This window comes from Mauremys reevesii, linkage group 2 (genome assembly GCF_016161935.1).
Source record: "Mauremys reevesii isolate NIE-2019 linkage group 2, ASM1616193v1, whole genome shotgun sequence".
Classification (NCBI taxonomy): Eukaryota; Metazoa; Chordata; order Testudines; family Geoemydidae; genus Mauremys; species Mauremys reevesii.
The window spans coordinates 208284276-208305999 of NC_052624.1; the positions used below are offsets into that span (position 1 = coordinate 208284276).

General features: G+C 41.0%; 1 protein-coding gene across 4 annotated transcripts in view; it reads right to left on the reverse strand.

The window, feature by feature from the left end:
• OSBPL1A (oxysterol binding protein like 1A) overlaps positions 1 to 21724 on the reverse strand; it is a 122884-nt gene that overhangs the window by 34794 nt on the left and 66366 nt on the right. For all 4 annotated transcript variants that reach the window (XM_039523378.1, XM_039523377.1, XM_039523380.1 and 1 more), the window contains one exon: positions 1992 to 2154. In XM_039523378.1, coding sequence (XP_039379312.1) covers positions 1992 to 2154 — 163 coding nt within the window. The remainder of the gene's footprint in view (positions 1 to 1991; positions 2155 to 21724) is intronic.

Genomic DNA, 21724 nt, shown 5'->3' on the forward strand with positions numbered 1-21724 from the left:
TAATGGCTCAGATACCTCCTCAGTCAGCTCCTTGAATATTCTAGGATTTATTTCATCAGGCCCTGGTGACTTGAAGACATCTAACTTGTCTAAGTAATTTTTAAACTTGTTCTTTCCCTATTTTAGCCTCTGCTGCTACCTCATTTTCACTTGCTTTCACTATGTTAGACATCCAATTGCTACTAATCTTTTTGATGAAAACAGAAACAAAAAAAGGCATTTAACATGTCTGCCAGTTCCACGTTTTCTGTAATTTGTTCCTCCTCCCCTCCATTAAGTAATGGGCCTACTCTGTCCTTGGTCTTTGTCTTGTTTCTAATGTATTTATAGAATGTTACCCTTTATATCTCTAGCTAGTTTGATCTCATTTTGTGCCTTGGCTTTTCTAATTTTGTCCCTACATATTTGTAGTATATTTGTTTATATTCATCCTTTGTAATTTGTTCTAGTTTCCATTTTTTGTAGGACTCTTTTTGAGTTTCAGATCATTGAAGATCTCCTTGGTTAAGCCAGGGTGGTCTTTCACCATACTTCCTATCTTTCCTACGCAGTGGGATAGTTTACTCTTGTGACCTTAATAATATCTCTTTGAAAAACTGCCAGCTCTCTTGAACGGTTTTTTCCCTTAGGACTTGCTTCCCATGGGATCTTACTTATCAACTTCTTGAGTTTGCTATAGTCTGCCTTCTTGAAACCCATTATCTTTATTCTGCTATTTTCCCTAACATCATTCCTTAGAATCATGAACTCTACCATTTCATGATCACTTTCACCTAAGCTACCTTCCACTTTCCAATTCTCAACCAGTTTCTCCTAGATTTGGTTTTGACAAGTAAGAACAGCCTCTCCCCTAGCAGCTTTCTCCACCTTCTGATATCAAAAATGGTCTCCAATACATTCCACTATACAATACACTTGTGATATGCCATAAGACCCCAGAGGGGAAAAGGAAGAGGTAGACTTGCTTATCATATATACACAGTTTGCATGGTTGGTCACTTACAAGGCTATTTTAACCTTTGACCCCCTCTGGTCTGAATACAGCCCCTCAGGTGGTACGGTCTCATGCCCTTACCTTGCCTAGGGTGCAATCTTGTGATTCTCCCACAGGGGGCCGTAGCCCAGGGCACAATCTATCAGCCATGATTACTCTGTAGGCCCAACTAGGTTTGGAACCTGTGACCAGTGGTAAACAGTGACCAGATAGACTTCTCCAAACAAAGTATTGTCTATTTACCATCGTAAGAATAAAAGAAAATATGCTTATCTATCTTACCTGGAGGCTTGCTATCCCTCGGCACATACTCTAGGCAAGTCCGTCTTTACTCAAGACCCCTAACTTCTAGGGTCTGAGAGAGCCACTTCTCGTCAGCAACTCTCCACAACCATTCACCCCCTCTCCTTTTATCCCCCCTTCCCACAGAGTTCTGTCTCAGCTTCTAGGACTTTTAGTTCTCCTGTGTTAAACTGGAATTCATCTTAACAAGCTAGTTCGCTGAGCTCAATAGGGGGTTAGTGATGGGACACATCAAATGGGTCTACTATTCTCCCGCTTGCATGGAAAGCTATTGTCGTCATCTTTACTGTGTATCTGTTGCCAACCCCTCTTGAATTAATCCCTTGTATTCATACAATAACCCCTCCCTTACAGCAGTCAGATTTGGAGCTGCTCTAGTGCTCTTCTGTAAGACCTTTGATTATTATATGTTCTGTCACAAACAGATCGATCATTAGAGAGGAAGGGGAATATCTAACTAGCTGCAAAGAAAGCCAGTCCACATAGTGGAAGCCAAAATTCACAAGTACAAGAGGAGTGACCAGGCAGCAGGAGGCCCTTCATGAGAAGTCCTGCTGCAGTAAACCAAATGCTGAAGTACCTTTCCATACAGGTGCCCTAGATGGTACAACTAGATTTGGGCCCATCCCATTTTTAAAGAAACAAATATATAGACATTTGCCACATGTTCAAGTTCTGGATGTTATTTGCTTACCTGAAACAGCATCGAAGAACAGTTCCTCACTAAGGATGCTTAGAGGTGGTGATCCTTTAACTAGAGACTGCTCTAATTCATGGTGTTCGGTGGCTAGTGTCTCCAGTGCTTCTGACAAGATCTTGTTTTTCTCCTGCTCATGCTCCAGTTTCAAATTCCTCACCTATAAGTAGACACATGTATGAATAGAATCTATCCTCTAAATAGCTTTGAGCCACACATTCTTGGGAGAGATGAGATTTTAGCTGGTCTTTGAACCAGTTATTTACAACAGAAACTGAAATAGCTGAGTTACTTGTGGATTAAATGAGCGATATTACAGGATAATTCTGTTCCCATCACATGATTTTTTGGTCAACATTTTTTAAACTATTGAAAAGTCTCTTGGAAAAAAAAAGATTAAAGTTTTATATATAAGAATTCTGCAACTGGATTCAACACACAGCTTCTGACTGGCTAACATTCCAAACATTTACTACATTTTAAACAATGTTTCCCTGATTTGTTGGTAGTCAGAATAAAAAAGCCTGTTATAGCGTTTAACCTGGATCCACATGCAGTAAGCCACTTCTACTGTTCTGCTCTAATTTGGGCCAGCTAGTATAATTTGAACTGCATTTCTCAGCAGGTGAGAGTTACATAAATGCTAATATTTAATTAACATTTTTAAAATTGGAGCTTGTTAACCCCTAGGATTACTGTTTGCAAGTAAGTTAAGGAAGTGAAAGAGGTGAGAAGAAAGGAGGAGAAAGTGTGACCGGCTGATTTGTCTCTGATGTGGTGTTCCTACCACCCTATTGTAAACTGTTCATAGAACCACCACAAACTGACATGAGAAGGGGGTTGGGGGAGGGAAGAGGACAAGAGGAGACTGGCGAGTAGATGGGTTTTGCATTTAAGCCCCCCCCCACACATATTAAACCTTTGTTATTTTCCTGTGGTGCTACAAGTGTCAATCTCTTCTGAACTCCAAGAACTACTAACATGAAAACAGTAACATATCCCTACTAACCCTCCTCCTCTTCCTTGTGCTATTCCCTCCTTTTCTTTCCTTTTAGGGGAAGATTTACACTTGGACCTTTCCCAGAGAGCCTCCCCCACAAGCCCTCCACCTGCTGCCTTCCCTCCAATCCAAAGGCTGCTTCAATCTTCGACCTCCTCCCCACACTCTGTTTTTCCTCCAGATACCCAGTGTAAAGGCATTCAGCTTCCCCTGCTACCATTTTCCCCTCATTTCCTTCTCAGAGTCCACTTTGTATCCCCCTTCGCAGCCTTCCCAGTTCTCACATGTAGTTAACTGAAACAGCATTAGAGAGTTACAGTGACTCGATTTCAGCTTATTTTGTAAGCAAGAACTGCTCATGTACCAACATTATCTAAGGGCAGGTCTACACTAAGGGCAGGGGTCGAACTAGGGTACGCAAGTTCAGCTACGTGAATAGAGTAGCTGAACTCAAAGTACTCTAGTTCGAACTACTCACCTGTCCAGACGCCGCGGGATCGAAGTCCGCGGCTCCAAGGTTGACTCCGCCACCGCCGTTTGCAGTGGTGGAGTACCGGAGTCGACTGGAGCGCGCGGGGAGTTCGAACTATCGCGTCTAGATTAGACGCGATAGTTCGAACTCCGAGAAGTCGAACTCACCGCATCGACTCGGCAGGTAAGTGTAGACTAGCCCTAAGATTATTTATAATCATAATTTTATACATGTATTTTACTTGCCTCTGTGCTTTTCGCAAACTTTTTGCATCAATCTCTGCTTGAACAATGAAAGCTGATTAGGTCAGTTTCACTTTTATTTATAGCTAAGTTCACTTTCAGCATCTTTGTGCTACAATCTTTGGGTCTCAAACAAGGTAGCTGAATGTTTACTGAAAGCCATCTGTGCCCACAATTTATAAAAAGATTCAATGCAACACTTCACTTGGGGATATTTTAACAAAATGTATGTTAGACAGTTCCCTTAAATTTTGCCAGTTGAATAGCAAGAATGTTAACTTCTCAGGTAGGTGAAATCTTAAAGTTGCAACTTTATCCATGAAAAAATATTAGAAAGATATCTAAATTATTATAAAAGATAGCAAGCAAAAATGTAGCCTCCTGGCTTTACCACAACATAGTGATAAAGGGTAAAAATTTCAAAATGCACCCACATCCCATTTTCAAAAGTGATTTCAGCTCCCAAGTGCCTGTGTCAAATAGAACTTATGCACTTTTTGAAAATTGTACCAAAAGTAATTAACTCGAGCTAATAAAATCCAGGAAGTCTCAACTAAATGTTTTATTGTGAGAAGATTTCCGCAGCACCAAAGGATGACAGTTTGAGGAACAGTAGGTGAGGCTTACATGCCATATGTGCTCCAATACCAAGTCCAGTAATTGAGTTTCTTTTATTTAACTGGTGGAGTCAGAATCTTAAAACAGCTCTTCTACAATCCTTTCGTCTGCTTGGTCATTCATGGAATGTTACTCATAATTGTGTAATGAGTACCATGCCCCAAAAGTGAATTCTCCTTTCTCAAAAATAGCCAGCTTTGCAGCAGTAACTGTCTTCCATAAATTGTCAGGCTTCACAGCTGCTGAACGCTTATCCAAACAAAAACGTAACGCTCCTAATACCTAAATAAAAAGTTTCTCCCCTGATCCTTGTAGCATTAGACAGCAGCTAAAAGATAAATTAGTAAACAAAGCAGGGCTGCCCGGGGGGGGGGGGGGCAAGTGGGGCAATTTGCCCTAGGCCCCGCAGGGGCCCCTCACAAGAATGTCGGAGGCTCCCCCCCCACCTCTGCCTTTTCCCAGCGCTTCAGCGTGCCACATCCAGGAGCGGCCTGGACAGAGCTAAAGCAGTGTGGCTCAGGCGGGGCCTGAGCTCCTTCCGCTCAGAGCCACGTGGTAAAGGGGTGGGGCTGCGAGCTATGGCCAAGCGGTGGGAGCTCAGGTCCCGTGGAGCCATGCCACTACAGCGCTGTCCAGGGCTGCTCCTGGATTTGGCGTGCTGAGGCTCCAGAAAGTGGGGAGGCGGGGGTAAGCAGCATGGTAAGGGGGCCAGGGTTGGATAAGGGGCAGGGGAGTTCCGAGGACAGTCAAGGCACAGGGAGGGGGCAGAGGTTCAGGGGGGGCAGTCAGGGGATGGAGAACAGGGGGTTGGATTGTGGGTGTTCTGGGCGTCTGTCAGGACTAAGTAGGGGAGTGGATAGGGGACAGGGCAGTCAGGGGACTGGGGGGGTTGGGTCCCGGGGGGCAGTCAGGGGACAAGGAGCAGGATAGGTCAGGGATTCTGAGTGGGGCAGTCGGGGGCAGGAAGTGGGTGGGGGTCAGATAGGGGGCAGGGCCAGGCTGTTAGGGTAGGGAAGGTTGTGCCTCCCCAAAAGCTCATTCAGCAGTTTGAAGCTTGCAGACAGCTATTTAACACAAAGAGCCAAGCTGTTATCTTTTCCCTTAAGGCTACCATCCCTTTCACTTCTCAAATGCCAAATTATACTCTACATTTAATTTCAGTGCCATAGGGAGATTCATGTCAGGGGAGGGTAGCTTAATTTAAAATTAGCCACTTTAGATCAACAGTGATAGAGCCAAGAGAGCCATGGGGGAGGGATCACATGAGAAGAGCAATATCCTACACCACCTACCTCCTTCCCAACCCTACCAAGGGAGATTCCCTCCCCCGCCCCACCCCGCATTCCCTGAGGCTCCAGAGGGGTTAATTCAGTGGTCCTCAAACTTTTGTACTGGTGACCCCTTTCATATAGCAAACCTGAGTGAGACTCCCCCCTTGTAAATTAAAAACATTTTTTATATTATTTAACATTATTATAAATGCTGGAGGCAAAGCAGGGTTTGAGGTGGAGGCTAACAGCTTGAGACTACCAGTAATAACCTCATGACCCCCTGAGGGGTCCCAACCCCCAGTTTAAGACCCCTGAGTTAATTTAATTTTAGCACCTTGTGTCCATTCACATGCATGTGCTATTTTGAGCATTTCAGTTTTCACAACAGAGGCTCATCCCAGATTCTGGAACAAGCTCAAATGCTCAGTTTGTGGAGTATGTACATAAGCTATACTAAAGACAAGCCCACAGTAACTGTCTCCAGTTTGTGAAGGACCCCATGGAGCAGTCTCTAGGAAACAGATAAATTCATGGCGGTTAAGTCCATTAATGGCTATTAGCCAGGATAGGTAAGGAATGGTGTCCCTAGCCTCTGTCTGTCAGAGGGTGGAGATGGATGGCAGGAGAGAGATTACTTGATCATTACCTCTTAGGTTCACTCCCTCTGGGGCACCTGGCATTGGCCACTGTCGGTAGACAGATACTGGGCTAGATGGACCTTTGGTCTGACCCAGTGTGGCCATTGTTATGTTCTAACCTAAATTAACCCAAAGTTATGGAGACAGATATGAGTCAAGGAAGCCAGCAGAGTATCAGAAACCTGGAAAAATCTCTGACTGGACTGGCTCAGGTGTTTGGTCACAGCTGAGGTGGTTCAAAAGTTTTGGATTTTTTTTAAGCAGAATTTTTTTTTAAATGGTTTCTTTAAACCATCAAACACAGCAAGCAGCAAATATTTGGCCACATGCTTCTGAAACCCCAAACCATGTTCAGGTTTTGGCAGACTAATTTCAGCTTTTCAATTAAAAACACAAAAAACAACAAATTTTGAAGGAAAGCAGACACTGTCCGTGATTTTTTCTGCTTTTTAAAAACCTCTAGTTTTCGATCCAAAAAAAGTTGACGGAAAATATTTGTCCAACCCTTTTAATGCGCTTTAGTGCCTTTTAGCCCTAGCTGATGCTTGAGAACCAGTGATACTTTGTAAAGGTGACTTGAAAATACAGGCCCTGATCTTATAAGTTTAATGAAGTGGGCAGATACCTACACCCACACAGAGCCCCAGAATTTAAAGAAGTCCACCAGTTTGGAGCTCAATGCAGGACAGAAGCCTAAATGAGCAAGTCTTAAAGAGGAAGAAGGACTTTCAAATGAAATTAGATTCCAAAAAGCAGCTGAAATTCCATAGAACCAACATCCTATTTTAAAGAGTGAAATGCCTTTAAAGTGAAAAAATTGGTCCTCCTTCCACTTTTAGCCTCTTATTTTTTTTTACTCTAGTTGTAGTTCCCTTGCACAGCCTCCAAATAAACTATATAAATGCAACCACCACTGAAAGAAACTTATTTGAAACTTAACAGCCCTCCCCCAAGTAAAGAATGCAATGTATTTACTGTACCATTCATGTTCAGTGCTATTTTATTTTCTTCCTACTTGCTAATGACCAGGCATACATTATTTACTTCTCTTCTACAAGAGCGTTTCAGGTTCTCCAACATTCACAAACCCACCTTGTAATAAGCTGCTTGCAGAGACAGGCCACTTTTCTTTAGAGCTAAATGGGCCTGGTCCCTGATTCTACCAGCAGGAGTTAGAGCATTGCTCCAAGGCAAGCCACTCCTTCCACTACATTCATTAAGTTTTTGCATATAAAAAAAAAAGAGCAAAAATACATAACAAAGCAACTGATTTTTCAATCATTTTGAACTACAGCCTTCTGTAAAGAAAGGCCACTTCTACTCGAGTCTTACAAAATTGCCCATTTGCTATGTTGGTTCACAAAACTCAGTCCAAAATTCATATTTTGAATGCTAATACAAAATACTGGCTCAGGATTAACAAAAGTAAATTGGCACTAATGACCATCCCTTTCCCCATCAAAGTCTTCAAAAAACGGTCTGAAGAAGTGTCCCAATAAGTACTGATGAAGCAGCAGAAAAGCAAGGCAGAACCTCCACTGCAATTTAGAGAGTTACTTTCCTACTACAGTATCTTCAGGGCCCTGCCTCCCCACCATTTATAAATAAGATTCTATTGGATATTACTGGCATTTCTGTCAACTAGACTTTGCAGACAGACAAGGGAATGTACTCAGCATGATACAGTTTCCAGAGGAGTTTCCTTGTATTTGTCTCATTCCCTTTTGTGCAGTCTCATTTGTTTGCTTCCCTTTCACCTTTTGTTTTACAGCAGTAAGAACAAGTTCAGTAGTTGCTTTTAATGTAATCTCACATTGGGATTGAAATGTTATCCATCTCAGTGTGCGTGCAGCTCTGGAAACCCAGTCCAAGTACTACAGTAATGTACCCTACCATGTATTCCATTCATAAGCTCTGTAAAGTGCAGTTTGTGGTAGAGTTGTAGAAGGTCAAGAATACAGATCTCAACTTTTCCACTGCTGAATTATGAGAGTTGAGTTCAGCGAGATGGGTTTAAGACAAGTTAACTATTTCAGTTAGGCTTTCTGTATCATGATACAGAGTACACCATTACAGTAACAGTTTGTAAATCTGATAGTTACTAGTTGAAACTATTGATCCATCTAGTTTTAGCTCAGAAAGAATGACAATGATTTTACCTGTGAGACTATGAACTGTACTACTGTCACTGCAATTGTTGTTAAAGTTTAATACCTACACAGTCTTCAGTTACATGGGTCAATAGGGCAGTGACCATCTTTTTACTCTGTGTTTGTACAGAGCCCAGTACAGCGCGTTCCTCATCCATGACTGGGCTCCTAGGTGCTACAGTAATACAAAATAAATATATACACGCTACCCAGTGGGACAGCACAAGAACTCCAGTTACTAAACAGAAAATTCTGCAGCCTTCATTGGACTGAGTTCAAATTACAGCTGTAAGTATGAAAAGAAAAGCTGCTGGGCCAAAGAAAATGTTCCCTGAAACCTGCTGGTATTTAGAGCAGTTTGGATTACAGACTGCTGTAATCCAGTACTCATCTTCCAATTCATATCATATATATCCCAATTCAATAGAGCTAATGCCTTCTGTGGTATTTTATTTTCCAAGTTTAAATTTAAACTGAGGTCCATTAACAATGGCATATTCCAAAAACAGGCAGAATCATACCACTGATGTTTGAGACTTCAGTGCCACAAATACATGGGATCATTATGTGGCATGCTATCACAGCTGCAAGCAGCGCTATGGAAGTACTGCTTATCAACCAAGGTCTGGAGGCAGCTGGAGAGGATGGACAGAGATGGGAAGGAAGAAATCTAGACTTTTCAGGAAAGAGAACTAGGCCAGCAGCTGTTAGAGAGATGAGTAAAATAAAGTTTGAAATAGCGCAAGACTTAATTTTTTGGCATTTCTGAAATATTACCCGTCTTTATGCAGTCAAGAGGGCAAGATGGCTCATTTCATTTCGCTTTCTGAAAGAACACAATCTTAGACGAGTTAATAGAAGCTTTACGTTTGGACATTCTGAGTTGTGAAGAAGGATCTTCTTCCTTCCTAAACATAATATTTCCCTGGAATTATCTGCAGTAATGCCCAGCTTCAAAAAACACATTATAATACTGCACTTTTCCAGGTATTCATTGTCCAATCTTGTTTAAACCGTCTACCTAAAGTAGTATAGTCTACCATGACAGAAGTTCTAAGTTCTCCACTTCTAGGTTCATAGAATATCAGGGTTGAATATCAGGAGGTCATCTATTCCCCCGCCTCTGCTCAAAGCAGGACCAGTTCCCAACTAAACCAAGTAGGTTCTCCACTTATTCATTGTGCTAGCTTGGAGAGAGTCAACTTTTTTTTCCCCAGAGACTATGTAAAAATACCCATCCTATATCAGAGAATAGTTGAGACTGTGTGTTTGTAATACACATTAAAAGGCACTACAGAATGGCACATTAGTATTAACAGAATGACTGAAGAAGCTCCACAGCCAGATAGTATTTCTTCAAACAACCCCTTGGGCAAGAGTACATTTCACTAATAAGCCTCCATTAGCCAGAAAAAATAAATTGAGCCATCAAGGTAATGGTGTCTTCAGTTTCTCCTGAGATCTCAAAGATCTAGCAGCAAGAAATCTAGTGTCTTTTTGGAATACTTACTATAGAGTGTAGATAACCCATGAGCACAGGAAAAATCACTGCCCACTCAGCAAATACTCTGTAGCAAAGCATGAATTTTTGATCGCTGCTCAAATGCTACTTAGAGTCAGGTCACAACTGAGGAAAAAAAGATAAGCTGCAAAATGGTGATGGAATGGCACAATTAAGGTTTGATATCATGAAGCACCATGACTAGAAGCAACATTACACACCAGTAGATTACCAGCTTTCTGATGGAGGTACAGAATTAGTTTCTACTAGTTCTGGAGAAGTTCTGGTCTTTAAAACAGGTTGCTTGTTCTTTGGGCCAGCAGTTATTTCTGGTACAAGACCCAGGCTTTATGGCAAGTCTCAGAGGTTGGAATCACAGTGATGAATCCATGTCCACCTACCAGACTTTAGAAAAAAAGTGGGTTTTTTTTAAACCTTCCTTTTCTCAATCTTTCTACCTTTAATCAATTTTGCCCTGTTGTCCACTTCAAGACTAGTTCTGATTACCAGCCCTTCAACTTGCAAGTTCTGCATTGCACCCTACTGCTGTTTGAGGAATACTATTAAATTTACCAAAAAACAAGTATTCCAATAGACAGCATGGTATCATGGATAAGACCAACCCTTTGGACACATTTATAGTATTGCAATGTAAGGTGAAATGTCTCTCTAGTTTCAATTTCTTTATAACAAAGATTAATACTCTTTTGTTACAACATTTAAAATGAATTTGTAGCATGAGTGAGTATTTCACCATATTTAGAACTGCTCATATATGCTTTAAGATAAACTTCTAGCTTTAGTTTCCCATGAAAAGCCAAACAGTTTTTGTAGAAGTTTACCAAAATCAGAACCATCTTCTAGAATAAAAGTTCTTTTGCAGAGAATTTTTATTTTGACCTACAAAGCTAGTCTTTTTTTATTTAAATAAAGTGTTGCAGCCAGCTCCAGTCCAAATATGCATCATGAACTTATGTAAAGCTACCAATACAAGGAGCAGTAGGAATCAAAGTAGGGGATTCTTTGACTTGTGACATTTAGCATTAAATATAAACCTTCCTTGGTGGTAGTCTTAAGAGTAACAGTTTAAGTCAGCCTTCAACCGTAGAGAGAAATCTGAAACATGAACACAACTGTATATTCCAGTACAAAAACAAACCCACACGATTGCTACAATACAGCTCATTGTTTCCCCAGTACCAGTTTCTTCCCACATAGTTGAATTATTTTGGTCACTACCAGTTTGAACTAGTGCCGAGTAATTTATCATTCTACTTCTTACAGCTTCCAAATTTAATATTTGGAGTTTCTTGCATCTATACAGTTCTAGCTTTCTGTTCAAACCTAAAAAGTTCAGCTACATCTAGTGATTGACATCTTTCAGTATCTTCCCCATTTATAAGATGGATTATAGAAACCTTCCCAACATCCTCTGAGCAGCACAAGTGTAAATATGTGGAGATTTCAAAGACGGCACGGAGTCCTTTCTTATTAATTAACATGTTTCTGAATGTTAATAGTCACATAAAGGTGCCCAGCATCAGTGGCATGATGACATGCTTTTAGATTTTCCACTACATAAGTACATGACTGAGAAAGTTTGGTCTAGGTGTGTGCTGAAATGAAAGCTGAAGCCATTTGGTACATATACAGCAGAACGCAGTTATAAGTTTATATTGCAAGTACTCCTGGTTTTAAGCATACATTTGAGTTTCAGTGAAAGCAATTATTCTGAAGATAATAGAATCATAGAATGAAGACTTATCAATGTAAAAGTTTAGATAGCATAGCAGAATTCCTGGAGTATTAAGAGTTTTCCAATACAGAAAAATACACATTGAGACGCCTTCATCAACTTATTGCTTTAAAAACGGTAGCTCTCATATAAGCTAACCCACTAACAATAAGGAAGATTACAACCCATTATGTGGCCTCACCCTGTCAAAGCAAGACAGCAAGAGCCTTTACTGATTCCAGTAAGTCCTCCTTGTAGCTTTTAGTAAACATTTTTTCCTCAAACCATTACTGTCATGTCGGTGTAAGCCAGTGCATTGAAACACTGAGCCAATTTTTTTTAAATCCATCATGCTTTGTTACAACAATCATTTCGTACTCAGCGAGATGCCTGCTCAGCTCTGATAACATTTACTGTTTACTCATTTCAGAGATAAATTTATAGAAGGAATAGTTGTGTGTCACTAACAAGCAACTTATGCTGTTACTAACGGGTACACTTCAAACACACAAAACACGACGTTGTGACTAATCAAGGAAGTAAGCCAAGAACATTGTTGACAGGTAAAATGTTACAGACTGTATTACAAAAGCGCATCTTGGTCTGCATCATGGAAATATGGCTGATCGATACCAGAGGCTCAAAGTTGCTCACCACCTCATGGCCAGGATACTTTAGTCAACCAGACCCAGAAAACTCATTAGGCAAAGATGATACTCCTTTCCCTTCCTGGCTCAAATGCAGGAAATACTCACTTCAAATCGAAAGTTTCTTCATTACGGCCACCTAATCTGTAAATCCAAAAACTAATCCAGGCATCCTGACAATCTATATCACCTCAGCCTGCTCCAAAACTCACTGAAGACACCACAGGCTTCGCAGAGGTGGTGATAGAAACACACAGATGGTCAATTTCACAAGACTCACACTAGAGATTTGCCCCACCAGGCAGCTGACACTTCTGAAACAATGCCCCAAAGCTTCCTGCAGGAACTCTCCACAGTCTTGCAAACAGTGTCTATCCATACAGTCTGCCATACCGTGACCTGGAATTCAAGAACCAACCCCTTCCCTTGTGGGGTCCACATCCGTTACCAGGTGGATAAGGTCTCTCCCATTGTAAACAAGCCACCAGCACAGCCCACCCCAGCACTTTAAAGTAGCCCTACTAAATCCTACAGTTTATAGGAAAAGTCCACAAGACACCAGAGTGCTCTTGATCACTGCACTTACCATTATGCTGATAAACCACTTTTGCCCAGAAATTGCAAGAGGCTCAGACTGGGGCTAGGATGCATCTCAGTCAGCTTGGTATCAATCTGAATACACTTGGTGATAATGGTGGGGTTTAGGGAGGCACCTAGAGGATTTGGCTGAGGTTAGTTAGCACCTCTCCTTCAACTGAGGCCACATTTATGGCCAACATTCGCCACTTAGGGGACTAGTTTATTCCTAGCTTCTAGATTATCAATATTTCAATGACCAAGACTCTCCCCCACCCTTTATCTCTGAAAAGAAGACTGTGACCATTCCTCTTGGACATGGGCCTTGCTATCACAATCCTCACCTTTCACATTTACACTTGACTACTGCAATATGTTCTACTGCAACTTCTGAATAGGTTTAAGTTGGTACAAAATACAAACTGTTTTGAACTACGTAGCCCTCTTGGAGCATGTGACCACACTGCTCCACAATCTGAACTGGCTGCAATTCATGAATTTGTTTTGAACTAAAAAGTCATATGGCCTGGGACCATTCTCTCCTTGCAAGATCCTATTTCAGTTAATATCAGCAAGAATACTGGAATCTCTCTGGTATACAAGAGGGAGCTGCTATCAGCAGGACCTTCTCCAAGAAGGTCCTATGACTGAAATTCACCCCAACCACCCCTGCAGGAGAAATACACCCCATAGTTTGTTGAGAGCCAGGGCGAGGCAAAGTGCATCTTTTCCAGAAAGCCTCTGGGGAAGGCTGAAGTAGCTGGGATTAGAACAGTGATTTGTTTAGTGTTTTCCTGCCTTGTAGGTGTATTTAGGGGAAGAACTGCTATTGTTTTGATTCTACAGTGGTTTTTGCATTGTACTTCTAACCAATGGTATGGTATGGGTGTCAAATCTGGGATAGGAACCCTTGCATGCTTATCAAAGTCAAATAACCAACCACACAGACCCCTTTCAGGTGGGTTTTTTTTAAAAAGAGAGATCTGCAGTGGGTACACATGTAGCCATGTCCCCCTTCAGAGTATTTTTGCACTTGCCTTTTATTTAGATGACTCAGTTGTGGGAGGAGAGGTTCAGCAATATACAAAAAACTCTAATTTGGGGTTAAAACCAGTGATAGAAGATGCCAAAATAGTGCATTGCCCCCATTCTATTTACTCCAATCTTTTTAGTCACATACTGATTAGCCAAAACACAGACTCATTCAAATGAATCAATTTTGTCCATTTCCTTTTAGTATTTTATTGCTATGCTATTTTGAGTTGAACTGAAATCAATATGGTTGGTGCAACTCCATTGTACCTTATGCCAAAAGTCTTTGTGCATCACTTATGTCAGCACATCTTTGGGAAGTAGTGCTTTGTTAGTGTAACTTGCTGCAGAGCCAGAAGTGAGTTTTTTTTTTAAAATAAAGAGTAGCCCTTACAAAATGAGGCCCCCTTCCTTCAAAACAGTACACCCATGAATAGCCTCATGCATCAAACAGTAGAATCAATGGAACTGTTTGCATACATAAGATTACATGTTAAGCATTAAACCAGGCCAAGGCCATAAACTTTAGAAGATTTTCAGTGATGGTCAAGTGAATAAAAGGGATGCCTGTGAGAATGAAATGTTAACTTTTACTCACCAAGGTGTAAAGATCTAAAAAAATCCCTTGACACTGCACTTTTTAAACTGGTAACATTTTCCTTTTTAATGTTAAGATTTTATAAAGTTTAACGAAATAAAAGGAGCGTTTAGGATAAGCTATATTTCCCTTAATACATTTAAGTTTTCAAAATACCAATGATTGTGTTTCTGATAACTATTTCATATTCGTCAGGGGAAAATATGAATATGTCCACTTATTTCAACATCACTTGTTGGTGCTTTTCCTGTCCAGGCAACTATCAGGTTCTTTAGCTGATTTTGACAAACTTCTCTGCCCACAAAAATTAAAAAAAAAAAAAATGCTGCTGCACAGAGATTTGAGCATAATTAACACAGATGTGTTTAAAGTTTTAGAGTAAACTGAGCAAAACTGGCTGCTTTCAATGACATCCTACCTGTAAATTTAGTTCTCCACGCTACAAGTTCCAGATTCCGAACCTATCATTAGTTACTTATGAAGGCTGGCCAATATTATAAAAAGCTGTTCCATAGTCAATGTTGCACGTTTCTTAATCTTTTATAAAAAGTGTGTGTTTGAAAACATTTACTTTGAGGCTTTATTTCCACGGTACAACTTGGTTTTGTTATGTATTTTTGGTAAATGGGGAAGTCTCTGAAGAAAGATCATGTACCATGAGCCAACTGACCATTTATCATAATCTCAGATACTCTGAATAGTCCATCCTACAGCTACTCTGTAGGGTGGAGTTGTTCCCCGTGAACTCTATATGGATGCGGGAGATGGTGTTTTTGGGGGGCAGGAAGGAGGGACAGCTCTGGGATAGTATTTTACAGCCCAGTCAGCTCATTACTTGCATGAAATTTCCATTGAAGCCACTAGGCATAGCATATGGCTGAGGGCAAAATTTGTCCCTTAGCCTAGGTGAGGCTGTTAGATCTGGAAGACATAAGAGCATTCAAAGAATGAATATTTATAGTTGTATTCCCCACTGTGATATTTTGTTTGAGCCCTTCAGATAATCAATTTTCACTTTAGTTTCTAGTCAGTTTCACCTAGTAGATATATTTGAACAAACACCCAAGAAGCTTCAATTAGAGACTAGCTGCAATTTTAACAGAAGAATTTCTACTGGATAAGTGCCATGCCATACAACTACCTCTACAAGAGTCATGTCTATTGGCAGTCTCAGACAGGAAACAGTGGGTGGGCATGGAGACTGAATTACCCCTTACCTAAAGAGGTGGCCCTTGCAAGGTCAGGGTGGAGCACACGAGCAGAAGGGTGTGAGGAAGCCTGCACTGGAATATCCATTTGTGATGGAGAAATTCTATCTCCAGAGCTGTCAAGCCAGCAGTTGTCATCAGCACTATACTGAGTAAAAAGAGCCAGCTGCATTGGTGAGTACTCAAATACACCAGATAAAGCTAAGTTTACAGTGGCAATGCTCCTCTTATCCTTGCTATTCAGGATATTTGGGACAAAACATGAATACGCTACTATTTTAAGACAAGACCTTCAGGTCATTGCTCATTTGCAGCCATATTCTGCCCCTAATTTTCACACAAGTGACACTTTGTTTGTAGAGTGCTGATTGGCTCTGCCCACATAATGACAATGCCGTCATTTATCCTTTTGGTGCAAGGCCAAAAAACATTTATTCACGGAAGTGTATGACTTAGTTTAAACCTTTTAGCAGGCAAGTCAAATAAACAGTGGCATAAGTGCCCTTTACAGACATAGGTGTTGCAATTTACTGAAAGATATCTGGCTGTAATATATAAAAATGTTCTATGAGGGTGATGTGCACAAACTATAATAGCGGTTTTCAGAATGTACACAGTTATATCATTGTGAGTAATCTAGTATTCACCAGCTATTCCTTTAACAATAGCTGCAATAATGCAATCAGAATTAAAAAAATAAAGTTCTCAGAAGACAAGGTAATAAGTTGGAACAGCACAATTAACAGTAATATTTAGAACTACATTTTAAGATACAAAAGCCTTCAAGTTTAGTAGTATTCCATCTGTGATAAAAGTTTTCATCTCCAGAAAGATATATTGGAATTGGAAAAAGGTACACAAAGGCAACAGAAGTGATTAGCAGTATGGAACAGCTTCCGTATGAGGAGAGATTATTTTCAGCTTGGAAAAAGATGACTAAGAGGAGATATGACAGAAGTCTAAAATCATGACTGATGTGGAGAAAGTGAGTGTTATTTACTCCTTCACATAAGAACCAGGAACCACCCAATAAAATTAATTAAAAAAATAGGCACAGATTTAAAACAAAAGGCAGTATTTCTTCACACAACACAAACTGTGGCCCTCATTGTCAGGTGATAATGGGAAGGCCAAGACTATAGCAGGATTCAAAAAAGAACTAGGGGCTTTTCTTCATGTACAGCACTATTGTATCGATTTAGTGAAGACGCTCCTATGCCAATGGGAAAAGCTCTCCTGGAAGTGCAGTTAATCCACATCCCTGAGAGGCGCTACCTGTGTCAGTGGGAGAAGCTCTCCCGTTGACATAGAACGGTCTACATGTAGAGTTAGGGTGGTATAACTACACCACTCAGGTATGGATTTTTCCACACTCCTGAGTGACAGTTATGCAGATGTAGGTTTGTAATGCAGACCTAGCCTAGATAAATCCATGGAGGATAGTTCCATCAATGGCTGTTAGCCAAGAAGGGCCAGGATGCACCCCCATGCTCTGAGTACCCATAGCCTCTGACTGCCAGTGGACGGATCACTTGATTGCCTGTTCTGTTCATTCACTCTGAAGCACCTGGCATGTGTCACTGTTGGAATATAGGATACTGGATTAGATGGCCCATTGGTCTAACCCAGTTTAGTCACTCTTATGTTCACTGAGCAATTCCCTCCCCATTTCCCTCATCCCAGCAAGCCACATTCACCATGGCTGGAGCTGTGAGGGGTGCCACGCACAAGCACTCCAAAACAGAGGTGTCAGTAAACATGTCTTGTTAAAACTTCAAGGAAGCAAGGGAAGGGAATTCTGACTTAACTCACTTTCCATCATAACTAGATTGACAATGATATCTGTTTTATCTGTAACTGCTGCTGCAGCAGCTGTGAGGGGACTCCCACTCAACACCATCAAATCCCTGAGCCAGATTTGGGGAGGGGGGAGAAGGAAAAAAAAAAAAAGGACTCAGGAGGACACATTCTATGAGATCCTGCATCAGACTATGAGCAAAGGGCTTGGAGGGTGAACACTGCAGACAGCCTGGAGAAGAAAAAACAGAGGAGAAAGGCCCAGATGTCCCATCAAGAAAAGGAAAGGGAGATGCACCAGGACATATATGGGGCTTCTCTGGCATCAAATGCAGATGCTGCAGACTCTGGTGGCCCTACAAGTTCAAAAATCCCAGCTTTGCCTCCCTTTGCAGTCCATGGATAACTATTACAGCACACCCCTCCCCCCCCAAATGTTCCACATAGTATCAGAGGCCCCATTCCTACCCCTCTACCCCAGGGGACTTCAAGGACAACCACAGCTTCACATATGCCAACCTGTAAAAGCAACAGTTGCTGTAAGTATAGGTAAAATGGATGTGAATGTTCTCTCCCCTTGTTAAGTTACGTTCCATTAAGTTTTTGTATGTATTTGTCTGTGCAATTTAAAAGCATTCTTTGCACTGGTTTAGTTACTGAATAAAATGGATGGAGGCCTGAGGCTGGATCACTTTAAGAGAACTGTGTTGTTTGGACTTCTGAATAACCAGTAAGGTAATAAGGAAGCTGTTTTATGCTGGCTTAGATTTACCAAGTATTGGAAAATCCACCAGCTTTATGGGGACTGTCTGCCCCACTCTTCACCCTAATTGAGCGACCACAGCTGGCGCCCCACTAGGGCCCCAGTCACAGTGGCGTAGTCGGCAGGATACACATTACCATAGGTTAATTGGGTTTTTGGACCAGAGCCACACATTTGTCAAAATTTAATTGATATTGGAGAGTTTAAGGGTTAAAAGTCAGTTACAGTGAGTGACCCATGATCAAGATCCTGACAGAAAAACCTGGGAGAATTGTGCTTACAGAGAGGGTTGCCCAGAGCAGGAACTGAAAGATATGTTAATTGCCAGTGATAAGGAAGCAGACCCAGCAAAAACGCTTGCAGTGAGAAACCAGCAGCTAGAACTTGAACAAAAGCAAAAAATAGTTGATATCAAAGGAAAAGCTGGTGAAAAAATGCCTATTTTGAACATGAACAAAAATGGCATATATTCAATTGCAGGAACTGGAAGCTAAGGCAAAAGTGGACAGACATAAGCTCCAACTCAAGAGAATAAAGAAACAGGAACTGTATCATACTGAAAAAAACAGTTCCTCTCAATGAAGATAGGAATAGAATCTATCCAGTTTGTAACAATGTTGGTATGTTTGACTCTAAGCAGTTGTCTGTGGGTAACCAAATTTACACCAACACTGCCACCTTTTATGTAAATGCTTTTACTATGAGCTCAGGTGAAGGTAACCCCATAACTTGTGCAGAGAATGTAAAAGTCAATGGCAAACCCTGCTTGGGGGAAATTACAGCTTCTAACATGACACTTGTTAGAACAGATTTTGTCAAAGAGGAAGATTTACCAGAGAGTGAATATTGTAATCCTCCATGAGTTTATGGAAAGTGTGCCTTTAGCCAGAATCTTTCTTGAATGGAATGGTGTTAAACATGAAGTTATAGCTGGTGTAAGGAAGTTACTGCCTAAGAATCTTTTGATTGGGGATGACATTAAAACTTTGTTCAGCCAAGTTGATAACTTAAACCAGTCACATGAAAGAAATAATCCTGAGCCTCTGTCCACTAGGGGCAAGGATTTGCCTAGGGAGGGTTTCTCCAAATGTTTGTATGAGGAAGATAGCTATTTATCTGTGCAAAGAAGCAGTGCATATGTGGAAAAAATTCCTAATTGTCTGTCTGGTATCTCAAAAGTGAATCTGGCATTAGATAAGGCTCAGGAAGATGTTTCTCTAGGAGCAAATTAAAGTTGGTGATCAGGTAAAGCCCTAACTGAGGAAGAAAAGGGTAAATTTTTTATGGGTGATGGAATGTTGGCTAATAAATCTTGGGAAAGTCCGCCTGACCCAGGTAAAAGTGATGTGCTTAAAGTAGCTCAGCGTAATAAGACACTATTTGTGGAAAACAGCAGTTTATCTGTTAAGGGAGGGAAAGGGAAAAACGTTTATATGAGCAGAGACAGCCTTCTGAGCTGATGGCTTTGTCTGAGCAATTTGGGAAGGCAAGGTTAGTGGAACATGAGTATCCCTATACCTTGCCTGTTACCAGTGTGAAGAATTGTCTGCTAGGGGTAATGACTTGCCAATGAAGGGAGCTACCCCAATCTCCAAGCAATTGTCCATGACCAGCCATGTGTGCTAGGACAAAGGAAAGGATAACCCAAGCTGCTTGTCTGTTAAAGGGGAATGGTTCTCCAGCTCCTTTGTTTGCAGAGCAGACAGAAAAAGCTTGTCAGCCTATGATGGTTGAAAATTTATCAGTTGACCCAAAGTTGGTTTTGGACACAACTAAAGCCCAGGAAGGAAGTAATCCTAAATGTGTGTCTGCTAGGGATGACGACATTGCAACGAGGTTGCATCCAGATGAGGTCATAAATAATCCCCAGAGACCAAGCAATTCTGGTGTTTCTATTTTGCTTGTTGCTAGTGTGTTGCTGAGTAAAGATATAACAACCTTGTCTGATCAGGGTGATGATATAGCCAGGGCACAAGGAAAGCATGAAGATGATTTGACCGTCTTACCCACTGACAATGTGGAAACTTGTAACAGGGAAGAGAATGCTTCTAATCTTGTGACTATGAAGTATAGCAGTTTATTTGAAAGGGGGTTTTGTGAAAATCCTCCTGATGGGACAGAGGTGATTCTGGATTTAAGTGAAATCCAAAAAACCTGTTGTTGCTCAGAAAAATGTTCCTTTAGAGCAAGTCCTAGGTGAAAAGGATAAGGGCAGAATTTTTGTGAAAAATGGGTTATTGCTTAGAAAGATTTCTAAAGAGGAAAATCTTCAGGGTAGTTTTTGCAAGCAGTCTGCTGCAACTGATGGGTGTGGAAGTGATTTGTGTTCAGTGAATCACGGTATAGAAGAAAGCAACCGTTTGTTTGGGAGACTTGTTCCAGTTCCTAATTGCCAGAGTCTTTCTGAGGTGTATAGATCCACTGACTTTGCTTTAGAAAGACCCAGTGTGGATAGCTTTGAAAAGGTCTCAAATGAAATAAAAATGGTTAGGGCTATTTATATTCCCTACGAGCTTAACCAGCTTGTTGGGGAGACAAGGTTGTTGGAACATGAATGTCTCCATGTTAATTCTTTAAGTAAGCAGTCTGACTCAGGTATTGAGGGGAAAAAAACTGGGTTACAAAGATGAAGGGGAGAGCAGGCAAACTCATCTCTAGATATTTTGGATATGACTTGTAGTCTTAGTGGACTTAACATCTGATTCCATGTGGAAGCAGAGTTTGTTAAGGGAAGGACAAAAGAACCTTGAGTCTAACATGCTAGTGAAAATGGATGGTATCTCTTCACCAGTTCCAAGGCTGGACTCTGTCTTAAAGCTTCAGGATCTGAAAGCTGGTAAACAAGCTAATGTCTGTGTTGATGCGAATTACCTGACTGACCCGGGGGCGGGGGGGCGCAAAGACTTGCCCATAGCCATTCGCAAAGAGGATGTACCCAGCTAGCCAATGGATTCTGTTACACACAAAAAAGAGTTCAGATTTTGACCCTACTGGACAGGGAGGAAGGAAAGGACTAAACCTTGCAAATAAAAGCCACAGGTCAACCCTAAAATATAAAGACACCAAGGAAGTAGTTAAACTGAAAGCCTATGTCAAGGAAGATCCTGAGGTCAAGAAAAAGCTACAAAGATTCAAAAGGGATATTGAACAAGCTGACCTAAAGAATGATTTGTCTAAACCAAAGGCTTGGCATGACAAAAAAAATTGTAAATCTACACTTGTGATAAAACAGATATTATTGCTAATGACTGTAACTAACTTGTTGCTGATACCAAGAACTGTAAAAATGTACAATGTGCATTTTTTTTGGAAAAACCCTTGAACATATTTGGAGTGATACACAAGAAATTATGTTGTAAAAGCCTTCTTGGTTATACTGTTTCATTACACAACACATGCTATGTTAAAAGGCCTGATAATACTGATATTTCACCGTTAGTGCCTGTATCTAATCTTGAAACTGTACACAGCAGAAAAAACAC